At 39.9% G+C, this 21168-nt stretch overlaps 2 protein-coding genes and 1 long non-coding RNA gene across 5 annotated transcripts; 2 read left to right on the plus strand and 1 right to left on the minus strand.

Annotated features, from left to right (window-relative positions):
- Positions 1-48: 48 nt before the first annotated feature.
- LOC144537788 (uncharacterized) lies at positions 49-3152 on the plus strand. Its single transcript, XR_013503894.1, has 3 exons — positions 49-138; positions 741-818; positions 3062-3152. It is a non-coding gene; the product is annotated as an uncharacterized LOC144537788 (long non-coding RNA).
- Positions 2259-5505, minus strand: LOC144537787 (aldo-keto reductase family 1 member D1-like). The gene is made up of 9 exons (XM_078281670.1): positions 5015-5505; positions 4669-4836; positions 4451-4567; positions 4227-4304; positions 3788-3910; positions 3059-3168; positions 2744-2909; positions 2534-2616; positions 2259-2450 (listed from the first exon to the last, which is right to left on the minus strand). Exons 1-9 carry the CDS (start codon positions 5111-5113, stop codon positions 2408-2410), a joined length of 987 nt encoding a protein of 328 aa, XP_078137796.1. The 5' UTR covers positions 5114-5505; the 3' UTR covers positions 2259-2407.
- Positions 5503-21139, plus strand: trim24 (tripartite motif containing 24). Of its 3 annotated transcripts, XM_078281666.1 has the most exons (20): positions 5503-5580; positions 5937-6224; positions 6811-6929; positions 7049-7196; positions 9310-9442; positions 9614-9730; positions 10381-10495; positions 10596-10742; positions 10913-11027; positions 12033-12172; positions 12365-12637; positions 13175-13297; positions 13443-13590; positions 13721-13778; positions 14396-14522; positions 16434-16723; positions 17528-17639; positions 18511-18585; positions 18997-19158; positions 19374-21139. In XM_078281666.1, the coding sequence occupies exons 2-20, from the start codon at positions 5951-5953 to the stop codon at positions 19941-19943; spliced, it is 3246 nt and encodes a 1081-aa protein (XP_078137792.1). In that variant the 5' UTR covers positions 5503-5580; positions 5937-5950; the 3' UTR covers positions 19944-21139. The 3 variants fall into 3 exon arrangements, with proteins under 3 accessions (XP_078137792.1, XP_078137794.1, XP_078137793.1); XM_078281668.1 differs by lacking the exon at positions 5503-5580 and having other exon boundaries at positions 5951-6224; positions 13235-13297; XM_078281667.1 differs by lacking the exon at positions 5503-5580 and having other exon boundaries at positions 5951-6224; positions 9313-9442.
- Positions 21140-21168: the final 29 nt, after the last annotated feature.

A 21168-nucleotide genomic window follows, 5' to 3' on the forward strand; every position in this document is an offset into this window, starting at 1 on the left:
GCATTTGAGGCTATGGAAAACTAGCATGCAGCTAATTTAGTTGGGCTAAAATCAGCTTAGCGACCGCTGCTCATTGCGCAGCTAACATTGATGTTTGCTGAGAAAGTCAGCTGAGCAGGACAGTCCGTCATGGCTTTAGTAGGTTAATCGGAATCATATAGAAAAAAGGCTATAATCCTTTTGCTTTGTTTTACAGGGTGTCCCTTTCCGTACAATTTAACGTCGTCTGTATGTATTGTATCCGCATTAGCCAACGAGCTAGCTACAACTAGCAAGGTTGGATAGCTAGCTGTTATGGTGCCTTCAACAACACTCGGAAACTTTTTACTACTTCCGAGTTCGAGGCCGAATTGTATACTCGCCACAACCGACCTGTTTTGCCTGTGAAAGTGCAATTTGCAACAACGTGTAGCAAAAACAACAAATAATGGCTGCCATTGTGTGTCGAATCAGTAAAATGAAGGGGAAACAATGCCATTCAGGTTGTAATTAAGGATGCATTTTGTAACCAAACGCCAAGGTGTGGTCGCAATAATGCCTGCTGTTACGACTACAATCTAGACGCCACGTTTGAGCAACTATGTACCTTTAAAAATACTTTAAACACTTTTAATAGGCATAACTCTAATTTGTCCCACGGCACCATAAAGTAGCATTATTTGTATGTAAAATCCAAAGCAAAATTCCTCGTATGTGTTCTCATACCTGGCAAATAAAGCTGATTCTGATTATTTCTACAGGAGTTCGCTGGAAAGACGGGACAAGTATGTTCAACATCGGCCGAATACGTGATCAAGATTGCTGCGTTTGCCTAAAAAGTGAGGCTGAGAACTGTGTTTTCCATTTGTCTTTAAATCAATCACAGGGGCTTGTAATGAAAAATATGAATACAGAAACTGGTCTGCTTTAATAAATAGTAGAGGTCCTGGGTAAGATTTGTATGCACTTCATTTAGCGGAGAATATCTCAACTGTTATAGACTAATATGACTACATTGAACAACGTGGGATGTGTGCCAAAATCTCTACCCGGGACGAAAGTCCTAAAAATGACCACAACAGGTGACACTATTATCACACTACAGGTGAATGGGACTTTTTCTTCCCTTTATAGATATTCTCATACATTTCTACCTGTTTAATCTTCATATTAAGAGAAATACTTTTTGTATTACACTTTGTCTTAATAATAACATATATGCAAATTAGGCAATATCTCATTAAATATGCGTACATATAAACTCTTGAAGCTACAGATTTTCTGAGGTGATCACAATGTTTACAATGACCATGTAGTGTAAGTGTAAGAATTCTGGTTTGATATTTTTAATTGTGTTTCTGTAGATGTTCAGTGTGGATGTCGTGTGTGTGTGTGTGTGTGTGTGTGTGTGTGTGTGTGTGTGTGTGTGTGTCTGGGGGGGGAGGGATGTCCGGTTTTGTGCTGTATTGAATGGAAAATTATAAATACAATTGTATACAAACAAGGGACTTTTTTTTATAGAAAGAAAACAAGAATTTGATTAATATACAGACATTTTATATCCACCCTTGCTATTATCATTGGAACGTTAACTTCAAGTGAAAAATACAAAACAACAGGTTTATTCCCTGTGTTGCAAGGTAAAACTTTCATAACAGAGTCCAGGTATGGGGATGATGATGAGAGCTCATTCAGTGATAGGATTTTTACAACTATTGCCTCCCTTGCATTTGCAGTACCAGCTACCCGACAGGGATACGCATTCTTGTGTGCACACTTGCCACACGAGCAGGGATCTGGCAAACCTTCAGGTTTTGAGATTACAATCTCAGGAACTAATAAACTGCCCTTTCTTACAAAACCATAAGCATCTGCATTTAAGATCGAGGTGGCGTCTGTAAATGGTGCTTAGACCCAAAACTGCTGTTGATAATAGGCTCTTTGTATATGTTTTCTTGCATTAGTTGAGGTGCAAGCGGTCTTCTCAAAGTCCATCTTAAGGGCATTACTATCCAACGCAGCAATGCGCAGGTCGTCAAATGTCTCCATGTCCATTGATGGTTTTGAGACATTTGACCAAGAATGTTAGCTGTGGACAGTTGAAATTGAGAATCAGAGAAGAGTTGTCTGGTTTGCGGACAGTGTTCAGAGCTGCAAGTTTGGTTGATATTTTGCTGGTTGTATCGCACCCAGTCAGCGCATGTAGTGCTGGGAGACACTGTGTGAGCTCATCACAAATCTTACCCAGGACCTAGACTAAAAGTGGTTTTAATCGACACAAGTATTTATCTGACATATTTCATAAAATGTACAATAAAAGTTTTTTTTATTATTTTTCAAGTAAAGGCACAAAACATTGTAAAAGCAACAAAGTGAACAAGCCAGCTTATTTGATCCAATTTAGTTGAAGTCTTGACATCTATGGCATCTAGTAGTCATCATGAAATGGATACTCTGGGTGATCAGACCACCTGTTGAGTCAATGAAGAGAAATAGTAATTACTATCTATTTATTTATTACAGGAACAGAACATGACTGACACCGTATACTCACATGAGAAGCTCCACAAAACGAGTATTCTTGTTCAATCCCTCAATTGCCTTCATCTCAGTCTCAGAAAGAGAGAAGTCGAATATCTGCAGTTTTAAAAACAGACCGATCGCAACAAATTTCATATTATATTTCCTGTTTTTGAAGATGATCTTTTGCAAGCTATACCCAGCATGCTGAATGGCTGTCTTAACTGATATCATACAAACAAACCTGAAAGTTCTCCTTTATGCGAACAGGGTTGAAGCTCTTCGGGATGACCACCACTCCTCTCTGCACATTGAACCTCAAGGCCACCTGGGCTGTGGTCTTGTTATACTTTTTAGCAATTGATGCCAGTAGCTCATCTTCCAACAACGGGGGGCATTTTAGGTTCACCCTGTTGAAATGATTGTGAAATTGATTTTACACCGCACATTATATTTTCACAGTTAAATGCCTACTTTATTAGTGAAAGGTCATATGAATGCAGAAGACTCAGTTATGAACTCAATGTGATGTGACTCAATATGCATTTCTCTCTCATACCAGGATGCATCTCTAGATGTCCCCAAAGGGCTGTATCCCACAATGACAATATTGTTCTGCTGGCAGAACTCAAGCAACTTTGGCTGAGTGAAATATGGATGGCATTCAACCTGTGTTAAAATGAAGAAGCACAAATAGTGTTTGTTAGTTGCTGAAGATATACTTAATTTGTCTTTGGGAGACTTGTTTGCTGTGTTATTCAGTATTTATGTGCCAAACCAGTTCGTTCTCTCTGTGCTGCACGTGGTAAACAATCTGATTCAAAACACTGACTACTTTGTGATTTCTAAAGAGAACAACACAGTTCTTCTACGTTGGTTTTTCAACGACATTTGTATATTATATTTGTTTAGCATCATACTTCATAAACATCTACATCTTTTAACTTATTCCCTGTTATATTTTGTTCTTATTCAATCAGTCAATTAATATGTTATTATGTTAATATTTCATAGTCATAGTTAATATTTAATAATACTTACTCTACTGCACTGTTCTACCACTGTTTTATTCTTATGTATGTGTGATATATGTGTGTATATGTGTTTGTTGTGTTATGGTTGTGTAAGCTACTGGATGCCTACAATTTCCTTCGGGATGAATAAAGTATCTATCTATCTATCTTCTATCTATAATACATAATAACTGTGTGTTATGTTTTTTCAGCCATTTATTTTCTTCTATAATCCAAAGTTAATGTTTTTATCTGTGTATTATTAACCTCTGTACCTGGTTCGACACAGGCTTGTGTTTCAGCCCAGGTTTGTTAAGGATCAACTCCAGTTGTCTCTTGTTGAAGTTGGATACTCCAAGAGATTTTATCAGCCCAGCATCTTTGCAAGCCTCCAAAGCCTGTCAAAAATGGAGAAAAAAAAATCACAACCAGAAGGTAACAAATTAGACTTTGAAATAAAAAAAAAGTTTTATGGCACACAATATGGCCATGGGTTAGGTTCCTGACCTTGAGCACATAGCTATGATGAATGGCCAGTGTTACTTATCTCTTTCTACATGTGTCATTGCCCTATAGGCAGTACGTCTGGAATGAATAGGTTGGGAATGAAAGGCTTTGTAGACTTAGAAAAAAATAAAGGCATAGTTAATTTTCATAAATACTTGTTAAGTTATAGATAGTGTTCTCCATAAATGATTTACCAACATATCTCACCTCCCATGTCGCACAGAGATCTGTATGGTGATAAATGTATTTCCCATTCTCATCTCTGGGGTAATATGTATCTCCTGGCTTCAAAAAAATAAGAATATTCAGTGATTTTGGCAATAATTCACAGCTATTAGTATTGATGAAATTAAATACAGAATAAACAATGTATTGCTGTTTTGAAAATTTCAACAGGTATCTTTTTAATGTGACATTAAATACACGATTACCTTGAAAGCTGTGGGCATTTCTACAATATAGAGGTCGACATAATCCAGCTGTAATGTCTTCAATGTTTTCTCCAAAGCAGGTCGAACCAATCCTGGGGGATGGAATGTGTTCCACAACTGCATAAGCAGTGCAGACGAAAGGGAATTAGTTGTAAAATAGCACTAGTCAGAACAAAACTATTTCCAGACACTCACACAAAGAAGCAAACTTTGCAAACCTTTCCACAGTAAAATATGTCCTCTCTTTTCACAGTTCCATCTGCAATTTTCTCCCTTATGGCTTGTCCCACCTCATGTTCATTGAAATAGACCAAAGCCCCATCAAGGTGTCTGTACCCTATTTCAATAGCCACTTTGACTGATTCATATGCAGTTCCTTTAGGGGTCTATAAAACACACACACACACACACACACACACACACACACACACACACACACACACACCTTGAGAGTAAATAAGATTTTTTAAGCAAAGTCAGTGTCAAGTGAAATTGTTTTTGTGACTTGCAGGTAAATTATAAATGTCTGTCCTATAAGCAATCTGGCTAAATACTGTGTCTTACCCTGCGGGGATCCCCATAAGTTCCCAGTCCAATCAAAGGTATGCTGTTTCCATCACTCAGAGGAATGGAGTGATTCTCAGCTGTGAAGTCCATGCTCATCAAAGTGTCAGTCACTTTCCCAGTGCTGCTGTTTGTGTCTTTATTCAAGGACCCAGGTTATATATGCCAAATGGTAGACGTTGACACAGTCAATGTCCTACTGTACTTCGACCACAGCAAAGACTCCTCCCAGGTAGAAAGAGCATCCTCCCACTTAAACTGGCAAATAACTGAGAGAGTGATAAGACAACAATATCTTACAGATAAAACAACAGTGTCTAACATTCACACTTGAATCAGGAGAGTTCATGATTAGCATTTAAACTTTTGGGCTCAACATATAACATAGGTTCATGACCATTGGTTGAAAATGTCAAATTTCAATTTGCCTTCTACAGAATGTATTGTGGCCTCAACAGGACACTGTAGCTTTAAAAACACCGCAGTGCCGTCTGGGTAAAATATGGTATGTGTTTTGAGCAAAGAATGCACAAGTCGCCATGGACATATGAGCTTCAAAATACTATGTATGTAGCGTAATTTTAATCCACAAGTGACTGTGTGCTGTTATCATTCGCCTGTTTAAATAGGAAACGCCACAAACCGGGGACTTAATCATTTACTGTCTCTGGCTTATTTGCAATTAAAATAGGCTACGTTGCTAATTTAGTTAGCTTCCAAAACGGAAATAATTAACAGTTCCACTTCAACTAAAACTGTTATCGCACAATTTAATAAGCCATCTTGTAGGATGAAATGACTGTGCCGTTAATGTTGTAATGCATAATATTACTATTTATATTCCCTATCTGGCTTGTTAAGTCAGGGAAATTATATATATATCTCCTTTGTTTCCAATCGCAACGCTATATTGATTGATCAGGAAGCAGCAAAAAAATGGATGAAAGTGTCGAAAATGTTGATAACGACGACATTGTCATTATCGTGGAAAACGAGGCAGAAAGTTTGCCAGCCGAGGAAGAGAGGCTGAAACAGCAAGGCACCTTCGGGCTCATGGATACTTGTCCTATCTGCAAGTTGAGCTTCCACAACAGAGAGCCCAAACTCCTGCCGTGTCTTCACTCTTTCTGCAAGAGGTGTCTCCCGGCCCCCTTCAGGAGTGCTGATCCGAGGCGTGACTCACAAGGCCAAGTCGACCACAACAAATCACGTGAGAATAGTGTATTGTAGCAACTCTGATAGAGTTGTGATTGATGTACAGTGCAGAAAAGCTCTTTATATCAACCTAGAACTGAAGCAGGTTGGGCTAGCCAGCAGATACATGTAACGTTAACGTTAGTTAAGTTATTTAATTTTTGAATGTGCAACCCATTAGTGGGGCTAGATGATGTGAACAATACAAAATCTCAAGATCTGTTTTGACATTGATATAATATGACAACAGGTTTGCGATGAATTCTGTTGACTGACAGACACACACCAGACAGAGGCATTAGTTGTTCATGCTGTCATTCAGCTGGGCCATACAGATAAACTCATACAAGTGTTTCATTTCATTGAAATGGAGCCTTTAAGAACAGCAAAACGATGTATTATGTAACTAACACCCTAGTCTCAAATTACTGAGTCAATAATATAACTGTTGGTCGCCCATCTCTGTGTATTTATATCTTATTAAAATCCTAGGTGATTTCTAGTCTCATGTCACCCAGCTCTGTGTTTGTTCTAAACAATAAAGTCATGTAAGTAGTTTTGAGCTGACACCTTTTAATATTGTATCTGGTCTCTTGCTCCAGTGGGTGCCATTCGATGTCCAGTATGCAGACAAGAATGCTGGGAGATAGACATGTTGGATAATTTCTTTGTCAAAGACTCTGCTGAGGTGCCGAGCAGCACCGTGGAGAAAACCAGCCAGGTTGGTCCTCACTTTCCTATCCTGAGCCGTTCGTCTCACAACAGTTTGTTTTTATGACACCACTCTCCCAAGACTACAGTGCTGATTTTTCGTTTGTTCTTTATGTTTGTCTTCGAAAGGTGTGTATGAGCTGCGATGACAACACCGAGGCAACGGGATACTGCGTGGAGTGTGTGGAGTTTCTGTGTGTGACATGTATTGAGGCGCACCAAAGGGTCAAGTTTACCAGGGATCACACCATACGCCAGAAGGAGGAGATGTCTCCAGGTAGTGTGTGTCGTACACAGCAGGGAAAAGCAGTTTCTCTGTAATTAGATTATCAATTTAAATGTTGTATGCTGCACTGTAGTGATTATTATTGCATGGTACATATTGTACTTAAGTGATAGAACACTTGAATATGATGTATATATACACACACACACACACACACACACACACACACACACACACAGTACAGGCCAAAAGTTTGGACACACCTTCTCATTCAATGCGTTTTCTTTATTTTCATGACTATTTACATTGTAGAATCTCATTGAAGGCATCAAAACTATGAATGAACACATATGGAATTATGTACTTAACAAAAAAGTGTGAAATAACTCTTAAATAGGTCTTATATTTTAGATTCCTCAAAGCAGCCACCCTTTGCTTTTTTGATAGTGCTGCAAACCCTTGGTGTTCTCTCAATGAGCTTCATGAGGTAGTCACCTGAAATGGTTTTCACTTCACAGGTAAGCCTTGTCAGGGTTAATTAGTGGAATTTCTTTGCCTTATTAATGGGGTTGGGACCATCAGTTGTGCTGTGCAGAAGTCAGGTTGATACACTGCTGACAGCCCTATTGGACAACTGTTAGAATTCATATTATGGCAAGAACCAGTCAGCTAAGTAAAGAGAAACGAGTGGCCATCATTACTTTAAGAAATGAAGGTCAGTCAGTCCGGAAAATTGCGAAAACTTTGAATGCGTCCCCAAGTGCAATCGCAAAAACCATCAAGCGCTACAACGAAACTGGCTCACATGAGGACCGCCCCAGGAAAGGAAGACCAAGAGTCACCTCTGCTGCTGAGGATAAGTTCATCCGAGTCACCAGCCTCAGAAAGTTAACAGCAGCTCAGATTAGAGACCAGATGAATGCCACACAGAGTTCTAGCAGCAGACACATCTCTAGAACAACTGTTAAGAGGAGACTGCGCGAATCAGGCTTTCATGGTCAAATAGCTGCTAGGAAACCACTGCTAAGGAGAGGCAACAAGCAGAAGAGATTTGTTTGGGCCAAGAAACACAAGGAATAGACATTAGACCAGTGGAAATCTGTGCTTTGGTCTGATGAGTCCAAATTTGAGATCTTTGGTTCCAACCGCCGTGTCTTTGTGCGACGCAGAAAAGGTGAACAGATGGATTCTACATGCCTGGTTCCCACCGTGAAGCATGGAGGAGGAGGTGTGATGGTGTGGGGGTGCTTTGCTGGTGACACTGTTGGGGATTTATTCAAAATTGAAGGCATACTGAACCAGCATGGCTACCACAGCATCCTGCAGCGACATGCCATCCCATCCGGTTTGCGTTTAGTTGGACCATCATTTATTTTTCAACAGGACAGTGACCCCAAACACACCTCCAGGCTGTGTAAGGGCTATTTGACCAAGAAGGAGAGTGATGGAGTGCTGCGCCAGATGACCTGGCCTCCACAGTCACCGGACCTGAACCCAATCGAGATGGTTTGGGGTGAGCTGGACCGCAGAGTGAAGGCAAAAGGGCCAACAAGTGCTAAGCATCTCTGGGAACTCCTTCAAGACTGTTGGAAAACCATTTCAGGTGACTACCTCTTGAAGCTCATCAAGAGAATGCCAAGAGTGTGCAAAGGGTGGCTACTTTGAAGAAACTAGAATATAAGACATGTTTTCAGTTATTTCACACTTTTTTGTTAAGTACATAATTCCATATGTGTTCATTCATAGTTTTGATGCCTTCAGTGAGAATCTACAATGTAAATAGTCATGAAAATAAAGGAAACGCATTGAATGAGAAGGTGTGTCCAAACTTTTGGCCTGTACTGTATATATAGCTGCCAACAGCTGCCACACCCTCTCTTCACTCGTTGAACAATCTAACGGCTAACTGTGCCTTATATAAATACATAAGGCACAGTTAGCCGTTAGGTTGTTCAACGATTGAAGAGAGGGCATGGCAGCTGTTGGCAGCTGTTCAGAAAAGACTCTGACAGCTGTGACAATTTTTCTACCTCTCAGATGAGTTTTGAGTACTGTTCTGGCAAGATGTCATGATAATGATTGTATAGGTATAAAACTGAGCAAACATCTAGGGTGACATAAGCTGACTTTACATTTGTTTATGTTCTTAATTCTATTGTCCCAGAAGCATTAGGTATGTCCACACAGAAGCCTGTGTTTTGTGACATCCACAAGCAGGAGCCACTGAAGCTGTTTTGTGAGACGTGTGACCGACTCACCTGTCGGGACTGTCAGCTGCTTAAGCACAAGGATCACAAGTAGGCTGAGTTCCCTTGATAGGCTGATCATGTGTATTCATGTCAAATCCATTTTAGTATTAGAAAAAGTTATATCAGTCATATTATTCAAAGCTTTATTAGTGATTTAATTGGACCAAAACAGCACGAACAAGTGATCAAATCATTAATGCGCGTATTCTTTGTGTCCAGCTACCAGTTTTTGGAGGATGCATACAGGAACCACAAACAGTATCTGGAGAACATGACGCAGCAGTTGCAAGAGAAAAGAAAGGCCATTGAGGACATGTCCAGCTGTATCAGCACTGGGTAAAGTTCTCCTCTACAGCTGGGGCTGATCTATACAGTCATGTGAACAAATTAGGACACCCATGCTAAAGTTGAATAAAAAGAGGAATAAAAAAAATCATCTTTTGGAAATTGATCTTAATGCCTTAATTAAAAAAATGAGGAAAATCCCATCTTTAAGGACACCAATTTTCTTTGTTTTCTTTGAGCAATTTTCTTTTTTCTTTGTGAATGAATAATGTATCGTACATAAATAAATGTTCTTCCTTAAAATACAGGGGCCATAAGTAAGTACACCCCTATGTTAAATTCCCATAGAGGCAGGCAGATTTTTATTTTTAAAGGCCAGTTATTTCATGGATCCAGGATACTATGCATCCTGATAAAGTTCCCTTGGCCTTTGGATATAGTCCCACATCATCACATACCCTTCACCATAACCTAGAGATTAGCATGGGGTACTTTCCATAAAATCATATCTCAATGCAAATCAAACCAGCTATTAGGCTAACTGAAATAAAACCATCAGCATCTAATTGTGTCTTTGCATTGACTTTGTATGTAATCGTGCCACCGCGAAAACGCCTGGGTGTGAACCTTTACAAATTACTGTATATTTTTCCAGACTTAGGTTTTTTATCATGGACATGATATTACATTTATTTACACAGACTCCAGCAAGTTGAAGAAAACCGGAAGGCTGTCACTAATGAAATAAAGAAGTCTATCTGTAACTTGATTATGGAGATCAACAGGAAGGGAAAGATTCTGGTTAACCAGCTTGAGGTAAATTTAATCTGCATTGTTTAATTCCTTTTCAAAGGTAAATATGACATTTAAAGTGCCTTTTTTCCCCCTGACAATTCATGCACACATTTACCCCTAGGCTCTGACTAAGGACCATGAGCTGGGTTTAAAAAAGCAGCAAGAGGACGTCAACTGTCTGACCAGGCACCTGGACCATGTCATCAGCTTTACCAAATGGGCTACAGCCAGCCATAGTGGAACAGCCCTCCTGTACTGCAAGAGACTGGTGAGTGACTTTAACATCAAACAGCAATTTAAAAATACTTTCTGTTGTTGTAGTAAATGCAAAACTGAATAAATACATACATAATTTAAATAATAATTTGACAGAACCCTACAATACTTTTATAACGTTGGGTAAGCCTTTGAAATTTCCCTTGTCTTTTTGTCTTCTAGATCCTTTTTCAGATCCATTACCTGATGAGAGCAAGCTGTAATCCCTCCATCATCCCTCAGAGTTCTGTGCGCTTTCAGTGTCGCTCTGGTTTCTGGGCCACAAATGTAGACCTTGGTAAGATATACACTTACTTAGAAACTTACATTATGAGTCAAGCAGCAACGATTTTTGGTTGCTAACCGATTCTAGAAGTAGTGTGCCGTTTATTTCCCCGCAGCTGTTACGATTTCTGCGAATTTAGGACAACATGGATATTGATCCATTTTGTCTCGCAAAATAGTTTCCACTTTGACAAACAAAATAAAGCTTTTAAAGACAAAGAAGATAAAGACATGTGGGGAACATTTTTCTTAATCTTATATTTTCACGTTATATAATCTTTTTTATTAATTTAATTAATTTAATTTTTTTTTTTTTGTTTAACCACATTTATGGATTTCTTTAAAGGAGAATGTCAGGTTGCAGACAGTAGTCTTAAACAGGAACATTAATGTATGAGAGGCTGGACACCTGTATGAATTCTCCATTCCACTGATATATATTTACTTTAGTGATGTCATGTGAGTCAGCTTTGGTTGTAGCTCAAGACTATGAATAGCTCAGTTGGTAAAGCGCGCGCCCATATACAGAGGTTTACTCCTCGATGCAGCCTAAAAATACCCCAAAAAAATCTTGAAAAAATGGAAAATGAAATAAGGGCTGTGGAGTTAGAAAGACGTCAGGTTAACAGACCTCTGTAGCCAGCTACTCATCTCCTGCTTGAGGCTAGCAGCTCCCGCCTATATTAGCATCTACTAGCGCACTATTATAACACACTCAAATATCTGGACAAATTGTTGGCGTTTGAGTTGCATTGTGGGTATTGTACGCGCCAGGTTTTGATTTAAAAAAAAAAAAAAAAAAAAAAAAGAAGTGTGTGGAATAAAGAAAAGCGATATCTATATATAGTTCTGCTGCATCGATTTTGATCCTTTTTTTAACTGTTCGTTGTGAGTCGGACAATGGTGGACTCTTTTAGCTGATGGTGGCAACAACATTGTTTTGCTAGTACTCCCTCCAACCAGAGGACTGGGATACAATTTATGATTTATTTCTTGATTGTTTGCTTATTCTCTTCAGGTTCTCTGGTTGTAGAAAGGGGTCCGGGCCGGCCGCCCATCACCAACCACCAGGCCGGTCCCAGAGCAGAGGCACCCGCTGGCGGTCTCTCAGTCTCAGCTCAGCAGCGACAGAACACGCTGGCTCAGCTCCAGCTGCAGGTAGGACTTTCATCCCATTCTGTTGTTTTTCATACCCTGACAAGTTAATGTGTGACGGAGACAGAGGAGCCTAAAAACACAAAGCCACTGTTTTGCTCAAATTTTTTAAAATCTTCCTCTTGCTCACTACTGTTAACCCTACTAAATACTAAATACGTTTCTTTTATTTCATCATTCATTCCTCTGTTTAAGGTGGACAAGCTTTCCCAGCAGCCCCACAGGCAGCCTCCTCCTAGCCATTGGTCCTGGTACCAAAATGTCAGGCTCCCAGGACCCCCAGGACCCCCCGGCCCTCCAGGACCTCCCGGCCCTCCACCCCCAACTAGACCCATCCATGGCGGGTCGTCCCCCTCCCAAGGCCCCCCCAGCTTGGGACAGCCAGGACGCAGATACGGAAGCTCCCACCCCAACACTAGAAGCCCCACATCATCCATGCTTCACAACACAGGGTTCCAAGCTGCTCAGGTAAGTTAGAGCATGAAGAAAGATGAGAATGTGTCCCTGTGTGAGGAATGTACTGTATGTTCTGAATGCCAAACATGGCCTGTCATGTGTAAGGTTTCTGTAGACGGTGCTTATCAAAGTGTCAAATACCAGAAAGACTGCGTAAAGCATCAAGTTCCCAACGCTGGTGTTGTCTTCAGCCCACTACATGTTTTTTAATCACATGAGGTTTGACGTAAATATTGCTTAACGGTTTTGATACAACTTTTGTCTTCTGCCTCAAGAGTGGGTTAATTCAAGTTTGTTTATCAACTAGATTATATTGGATCCTTTTCCGCTTGTAGATACCACCGTTTCTTACCTCAGGATTCTATCCTCGAGATATGTCTTGGACTAAATGTTTCACTGGTAAATAAAAGCAGAAGTGGTTTTAGTTACGTCTTTACACCGATTTGTTTCCAGTTACTCAAATCAGATTGAGTGACTTATAGTTCATTCTAAACTTGCTTTGTTAAAACCTAAACTATTCTTTCTACTTCAACTTTCTTCTACATCTAGTCTCTGAGAGATCTGATCCAAAGCTCTAGCTTCCCTCCTAAACCCATGGATGTGTTGCAGGGTACGTCTCGCTACCCACAGCCTCTGTCTGCCGGAGCAGCTACACAGATGTCACTACATCAGGTTGGTACGAGAGGACAATGGAGAGGGACCTACGAGGTCTCCAGTCTAACATGTTTCCAAAGAGAGAAAGTACTATTATGTTTTGGTTTAGTGTAACTTTTTATGAAGCATTTATTACACCCTGTTTTGTTTTCATTTCCCAAAGCGGGGCCCGACGGAGTCCTCTTTACTGAAAAGGAGTGAGGCTGGTGGATCTGTCCCCTCCATCACCATCTCTATTCCTAAACCCAGCTTTGCTCCAAGTCTAGCTTCAGCACCTGCGGACAAAACAAGCACATTTAATCACATAGCAGGTCATTATCACTGCTCTGCTGTAGCAACAGCCCGAAAGTTCCTATCCTGTGTGAAAATTAATTTTTAAATCTAATCTTTTCATCATGACTTCCAAACCTGAAAAAAGTTTTCATTTCATCTTCTCTCAAGTTCAAGTAAGGCAGAACTCCCCGATGGCCAAACCCTCTTCTTCAGACAGAAGCACAGGGTAAGAAAAGATCCTAAAATCGGTCCGCATCACAGTTCCTTGCTTCTTCCATTAGTTCATTTTTACGATTGAGTGTTCAAATATGTTGAACATGTTCTGAAAGCTGAAAACATTTAGCCTCTGTTCCCTGTCTCTGGGACAGATTATGACTAATCTTTTTCCTTTATGTTGTTTTGAATATGTGCTTGTTGACTAGATAGACCCGTGGGAAGTGCTACTTGCTGCTTTTAATATGTGATTAGAAGCCTACGCACAACACTGAAATTACTTTACATCCTGTCATGTTTTGACAGCAGTTGTCTGTAATCAGCCTTCAGTCTTACACTCCACTCCTTTGTTTTAGCCTACAATATAATTGGCTCCCTCGAATATCTTTCTTAGTTAATATATCTTATGTGTACCCTATGTGAGTCTTATTTTTAAGTTTTTACTAAGCTGTCACTATGTAACTAATATGTAACAAGTGGCATTCAAGTGATTCAGAGGACAAACACAATCTGCTCTTCCAAAGCAATGCATGAAACAAGGCCAGTGCTTTTTTTTAATTTTTTTTTTTTTTTACTATATCATGGTCACAATCTCCCCTTCTAATCTCACTGGCAATCTGTTTGTTGAAGGACGACTTCCTGGAGGCAGACTTCTGAGCCTCCATCTGCCCCCTCAGCCAAGCGACGGAGAAGGTCGTCCCCAGGGCCCGTCATCGTCATCAAAGACGAGCCAGAGGATGAGGATGAAGTTCGATTTGTAAGAGAATCACTGGGGTTACATTAGGGCTGGGCCATATGGCCAAAATCTTCTATCACGATGTAGGTCATTTCATATCTCAATAATATACACTCACCTAAAGGATTATTAGGGTTATTACATTTCTGGTTAATGCAATTATCTAATCAATCACATGGCAGCTGCTTCAATGCATTTAGGGGTGTGGTCCTGGTCAAGACAATCTCCTGAACTCCAAACTGAATGTCAGAATGGGAAAGAAAGGTGATCTAAGCAACTTTAAGCGTGGTATGGTTGTTGGTGCCAGACGGGCTCGTCAGAGTATTTCACAATCTGCTCAGTTACTGGGATTTTCACGTGCAACCATTTCTAGGGGTTTCAGAGAATGATCTGAAAAAGGAAAAACGTCTAGTTAGCTGCAGTCCTGGGGGGCGAAAATGCCTTGTTGATGCTCGAGGTCAGAGGAGAATGGGCAGACTGATTCAAGCTGATAGATCAACTTTGACTCAAATAAGCACTCGTTACAACTGAGGTATGCAGCAAAGCATTTGTGAAGCCACAACACGCACAACCTTGAGGTGGCTGGGCTACACCAGCAGAAGACCCCACCGGGTACCACTCATCTCCACTAAAAATAGGAAAATGAGGCTACAATTTCCACGAGCTCACCAAAATTGGACAGTTGAAGACTGGAAAAATGTTACCTGGTCTGATGAGTCTCGATTTCTGTTGAGACATTCAGATGGCAGAGTCAGAATTTGGCGTAAACAGAATGAGAACGTGGATCCGTCATGCCTTGTTACCACTGGGCAGGCTGGTGGTGGTGGGGGTGTAATGGTGTGGGGGATGCTATCCTATCAATATGGGCCAACATTTCTAAAGAATGCTTCCAACACCTTGTTGAATCAATGCCACGCAGAATTAAGGCAGTTCTGAAGACAAAATAATAATAATAATAATCCTTTTAGGTAAGTGTGTATATATATCACAATAGAGAATGTTTTCTGGTATTTTAATAAATAAATAGTCCATATGAAATAACCACATGGTAAAGCCTATTTTTGTATACTACTGTGTAAATTAAATACTTAACAAATGAAATGTATTGAGTATTTTCTCATTTTATTAAGAGCTTGCAAAGTGCAAAATGAACATAAACAGTTTCAAGTGATAGTATAGAGAATTTTATTTTTCAAACTATACACTGACTATTTTTACATGCATGCACACCGATACAAAGAAATCAGATTAAGACAATAGTTTGATTTAACTACAATAAGGTATTCCCATAAACAAGTCTTGGGTGTAGGCACACAGGAGTTAAACAATAAAGCTGAATGAAGGAATGAATAAAAACCCTGCACACACTCCCAATTTATTTGAACCAACATTTAGGTTCCAAGTGGACCTGTTCACATTAATATGCAGAGAGGACCCAGTCCTGAGCTGTATGCATGTATTGTATTCTGGGGTAATGGAGCTTAAAGTTGGAGATTCTTTTGACTGTAAGGTTTCCAGTTGGAGTCCAGTTTGTTACTCGCTTTGAACTGAGGGGTAATGTATAGTGTGATGTAAAAACACAACCGCAATCTTCAAATGATACTCCCTCAAAGTATTTCACATCAGATTCTCTGAGAAATGCGAGTTAGTATGTGCTTGTTATCGACTTAGATGACATTGCTATCTCAATATCTCGATATATGATTTCATCACCATAGGATTCCATTGAAAGGTGATAAATGATCCTATTGAATTATCGCCTAGCCCTAAGTTACTTAAGTGCAGAATGTCTTAGTAAATTTAGCATTTTGTTTTCGAAATGTTGCATGTAGACAAAATGCCAAATGCTCACTTTTCCACTGTATGGGTTTTTTTTTCTTCTCTGAGTCATTGTATCTAACTGCATACATCCCATTTTTCCTTTGCCTACAGGTGCAATCCAGCGTAGGGTCCAGCCTGCCGGACAGCAGCACCGGGGCTCAGTCAAAGCCTCGGCAGCAGCTAAAGGTGCCAGTCCCAGTCCCTGGATCAGAGTCTGGGAAAGAGCAGCGTCCGCAGCCCGCAGCACAGCCAGAGACCGAGAAGAGAGCGGAGCCGGAGGAAGATCCTAATGAGGACTGGTGCGCCGTCTGTCAGAACGGAGGGGAGCTGCTCTGTTGCGACAAGTGTCCCAAAGTCTTTCATCTGACCTGCCACATTCCCGCTCTCAATGAGTCTCCCAGGTGAGAGACAGATTGTCATTGTCTCAATGCTATGGTAGCACAATAGATCATCGTAATGCTGTTTGACACATAAGTACATTTGAAGACTACTGTGTGTTTACATTTTATTTTTTGAAAATTATTATTTTATCAAAGTTTTTCCAAACCAAAGTTGGAGAATATTGTCGTAACTGCTGTAATAATTGGCACACCAACGTTTTCATTTTTCTCTGTCATTTAAAACAATCTAACACGAAATGTTTGTTATTAATTAGCCCATTCTATCAACATTGCTTGTAGAGAATATTGTGGTGGTGATGGAAAGTACAAGAGCTTTTTACTTGGGTTCACTCTTCCTTTGCCTTGAACTTTTTGATCCTGAGATCCTTGAGCATATTGCCAACGGTGTCCTTGTGTGGTCTAATCTGACGAGTGTGTTTTTATAATAGTATGAATATTAGTTTTTTAAATTATATTTTAATGCAGCTGCAATGTTACTTTGTGATACTGAAAGTTGTGTTACTGAGTGGTGGTACAGCTGAAAACCATGATCAACAAATTAGGGAAAGTATTTAACCAACAAAAAAACTAAACGTTTATGAGCCTATTCATGATGCAATTCTTCTCAAAAAAGAGAAAAGTATTCTGATGATGGGGATTCTGATAGCCTGTTCTCCAGGTCTTTGTAATGACTAACCCTGGCTGCTCTGTGCAGTCGGCCCTGACAGCAGGGACAGACAGTACAGGTTTGGTCATATTTGGCAGTAGTCGGCCACTCCACGCGTCTGTCCTGACAGCTTCTCCTGCCCTGATGTCTCTCTGCAGCGGAGAATGGTTCTGTTCGCTCTGCCGAGACCTCGCCTCTCCTGAGATGAAGTACGACTGTGACGGCAAGGATGACCCCGTCTCTGAAGGATGCCCACCTGTTGAAAGAAGGGTATGCTCACTCAGCTGTTATTCACGTTTCTGTGCAGGATATTCTTCAGCGCCTAACCCTGATCGTTGTGTTTTCATAGTCATTCTTCTCACTGTCTCCCATCCAACAAGTTTCATTTTCTCTACATAGCATTAGGATTGCACGATATTGACTAAATGTGATATTGCGATATTGATTATGAATATTGCGATATCACTATTAATTTCGATATTTTTAAACGTGTAAAATTACAAAAGTTACGGGAAAACGCATCAAAATAGATTCATAACAAATTAAACAAGTTTTCTTACAACACAAGGTTTATTTCAACTGACTGTCATATTGGACTGGTACAGCATGAATAAATAAATAACGGCCATGTCTACAGAACAGGACATGTTCTACTGGTTGGACAGTATCAAATATATAAATAAAGAGAACAGGACATGTTCTACTGGTTGGACAGTATCAAATATATAAATAAAGAGAACAGGACACAACGTTTCTTTTTCTTCTCTGATTCATTCCATTTTGTTGTCTCTATCTATTTCTTCACTTACACTGTCACTCTGTTGAAATATGCACACACGTCACGTGGTTCGCTCCATAGGGTTTGTCACGTAGTGGACCCGTGCGCTGACGTGCACTAACATGTGAAAGTGACACGTTAACTGGCCAATGAAATGATGATCATTATAGCGTTTCAAGCAGCACGGGATGCAGCACTCCACAAAATAAACCAAATATTGCGTACTTATTGCGACCCTTTCGATATAATATTGCGCAACGTGATATTGCGATAACGATATTGAGTCGATATGTCATGCACCCTTACATAGCATGGTCAGTTAAATGTCTGATCTAATGTTTCATTTTATTTTTATACATGCAGAGGTGTGAGAGGCTGCTGCTACGTCTGTTCTGCAATGACTTCAGCACTGACTTCCAGCAGCCAGCTACTCCATCAGTAAGCTACTCTATTACGTATTTTGTCAATAAAGTAAAAGCTGTGCTGTAAAAGGTATTCTATTTAGAAAGGAAAACATCAGTAGATGTCATTTTAATGACTTAAGAAAAGAGACTACTACATTGTTTTCAGTGGAGAAATTGTTAAATGAGTAAATTTGTACTTTGATAGTTATTTTAAATCATAATTGGAAAGGGTGAACTTGCCACCAGAAACTAATACATTTGTGAAGTCTTATCAGCCACTGTGGAAAGACACAAAATTGAGTTATTTTGTGTAAGATCACATTGAGTTGTAGTTGTGTTTTAGTGTAAAAACTGTGTTTGAAAGTGGCTATTTATTTTTGAGAGAAAATCTGATTCTTATATCAGTCACATTAGGTGCTTGACTTTGACTGTTTTTCTAACATAGGAGACAAAAAGGTACAAAGAGCTGATCAAGACTCCGATGGATCTCTCGATAGTCAAGAAGAAACTGGAGTCAAAGTCGCAGGAAGGTGAATGCTATAGTAGTCCGGATGGGTTTGTCGCAGACGTCCGCCTCATATTTTTCAACTGTGCAAAATACTACAAGGTAAACGTCACTTTATATACAATATATTTGGTGGGAAATTAACCATTTATCGTCAAAAATGATTGTAATATAGTAATGTCTAATGCCATAATGTGAATTCCCAGTGGCATTTCTTTATTTACTGTATTACACGTTTGGCGTATTGGCAAATACTACTTAACAATCATTTGCAGGTGCTTTCTTGAACCTAACGTTTCTGTGCACTGATTGTACAGGCGACCTCAGAAGTGGGGAGTGCAGGCTTGTACTTGGAGGACTACTTTGAGGAACAGTTGAAACTAGTCTACCCAGATAGGGTCTTCCCGGGAGGGAGGGAAGAGCAGATGATCCCTCCTTTGGAGGACGAGATAGATGAAGAGGAAGAGATGATGGAGGAGGGCATGGCTCCCATTGAAGACGATAAACCACAAAGCCCTGCGGAAAACGGAATCCCGCCTGTGGAAGAGGACTTGCCGCCTCTGGAAGAAGCGGCAGTCCCGGCAGAGGAAGAAAAGTCGGAAACAGAGAAGAAGGTGATCGCTACGAGTGAAAAGGCAGCGGGTGAAAAGGTAGCAGCTGTGGATGGAGACATGCCTCCCGCAGAGGAGGCAAAGCAGGACGAGGAGACTCCTGTGAAGGAGCTGGAAAGCTCCCCAGCTGCCGACAGCGAAACAAAAGACAAAGTAGTTCCCAGCTCCCCAAAAGAGGAGAGCCCTCAGCTCCCTACGGACACGCCTGTGGATCCAGCTGAAACCCAGGAGAAGGAGTCAGCTCCTGCAGACACAGCCAAAGAGGAGGAGGGATAGATGGATTACAACAGAGAGAAACTGTAGAAAGGATGGATGATTTCAGTCTTCCACAGAAGTGGCCCCAGTGGGGACCGACATTTGCTGCAATCAGACAACTTTTTGTTGTTGTAATATATATGTTATATTTGCAATAGATAAAAGGGGTTCTGCTTTACTAAATAGACTTGTATAGTAGCGGTCATGCTGTAGCTGCACAATGAAAGGAGTAAATAAGCGTTTTTTTTGCTGGACAGAGGTTACAATTTTACTGTAACTGAAAGTTATTTTCTTTGACAACGACACTGAAAAGCACACTTAAGATCGTCTTTGTTGATAGGATCATCTATGAGTTATCATCATCAAAATACGAAAAAAAAAAAAAAAAAACAGTTTTGGTTAGTAATGCATGCAAGATGTCTTAAATAGTAATGCCTTTTGTTTATAGATTTTGGCTAACTTGTATTAGCCATTTGGCTCATAAAAAAAATCACGTTTTATTACGATAGTATTTTATTTGATTAGTATTGTATTAATGCTTTGTATCTAACATATAGGGCCACTGTATATAGAAAGACCTGACATATTAAAAGATTATGCTGCTTGGTTGTATGAGAACGAAAATGAATTGCCACTATTGTGGTTTCATTTCTGTGTTGCCAGTTTGAGGCCTCTTATCCCCCAAATCCCAGCAATGTGTTATCATAACAGCAGCCTGGTTGGGGTTTTTTTTATCAGGAGAACAATTCTTCCGACTTTGTTGACTTTACTTTTATCAGTCTGAGATAACTCGGAGACATGATAATCAGTTTCTCATCATCAGCCCCTGACAACAGTGCGTTCTCCATATTGTGTCCTTGTCCTTCTGCAGCATGATCCTTTTTTTTTTTTTTTTACATGAGATTAGGCCTAAGCCTTATTGTTTGAGCTGGTTTCCCTAACTGAACGTTTTGAAATTGTGCAATTATCAAAAAAACAAAAAACATTTTTGACATAGATTCAATTAACTAAACATTTCTGTATTGCCATCATGTCACTTGAGGTGAAAAGAATGAATCAAAAAACTGACACTTCATTTTCAATATAGATAATCATGTCTAATATTATTGCTTTTTGTTATTTATTGAGGATACACAGGACCTGCTAATGAACTCTGCAAACAATGTTGAACATTAAACCTGCATTTACAATATTTGTAATAAACAGGGTTACATGTAGATCTGACTTGTGCTTTCTCCCCCTATTG

The sequence above is a fragment of the Sander vitreus genome, chromosome 23, assembly GCF_031162955.1.
Source record: "Sander vitreus isolate 19-12246 chromosome 23, sanVit1, whole genome shotgun sequence".
Classification (NCBI taxonomy): Eukaryota; Metazoa; Chordata; class Actinopteri; order Perciformes; family Percidae; genus Sander; species Sander vitreus.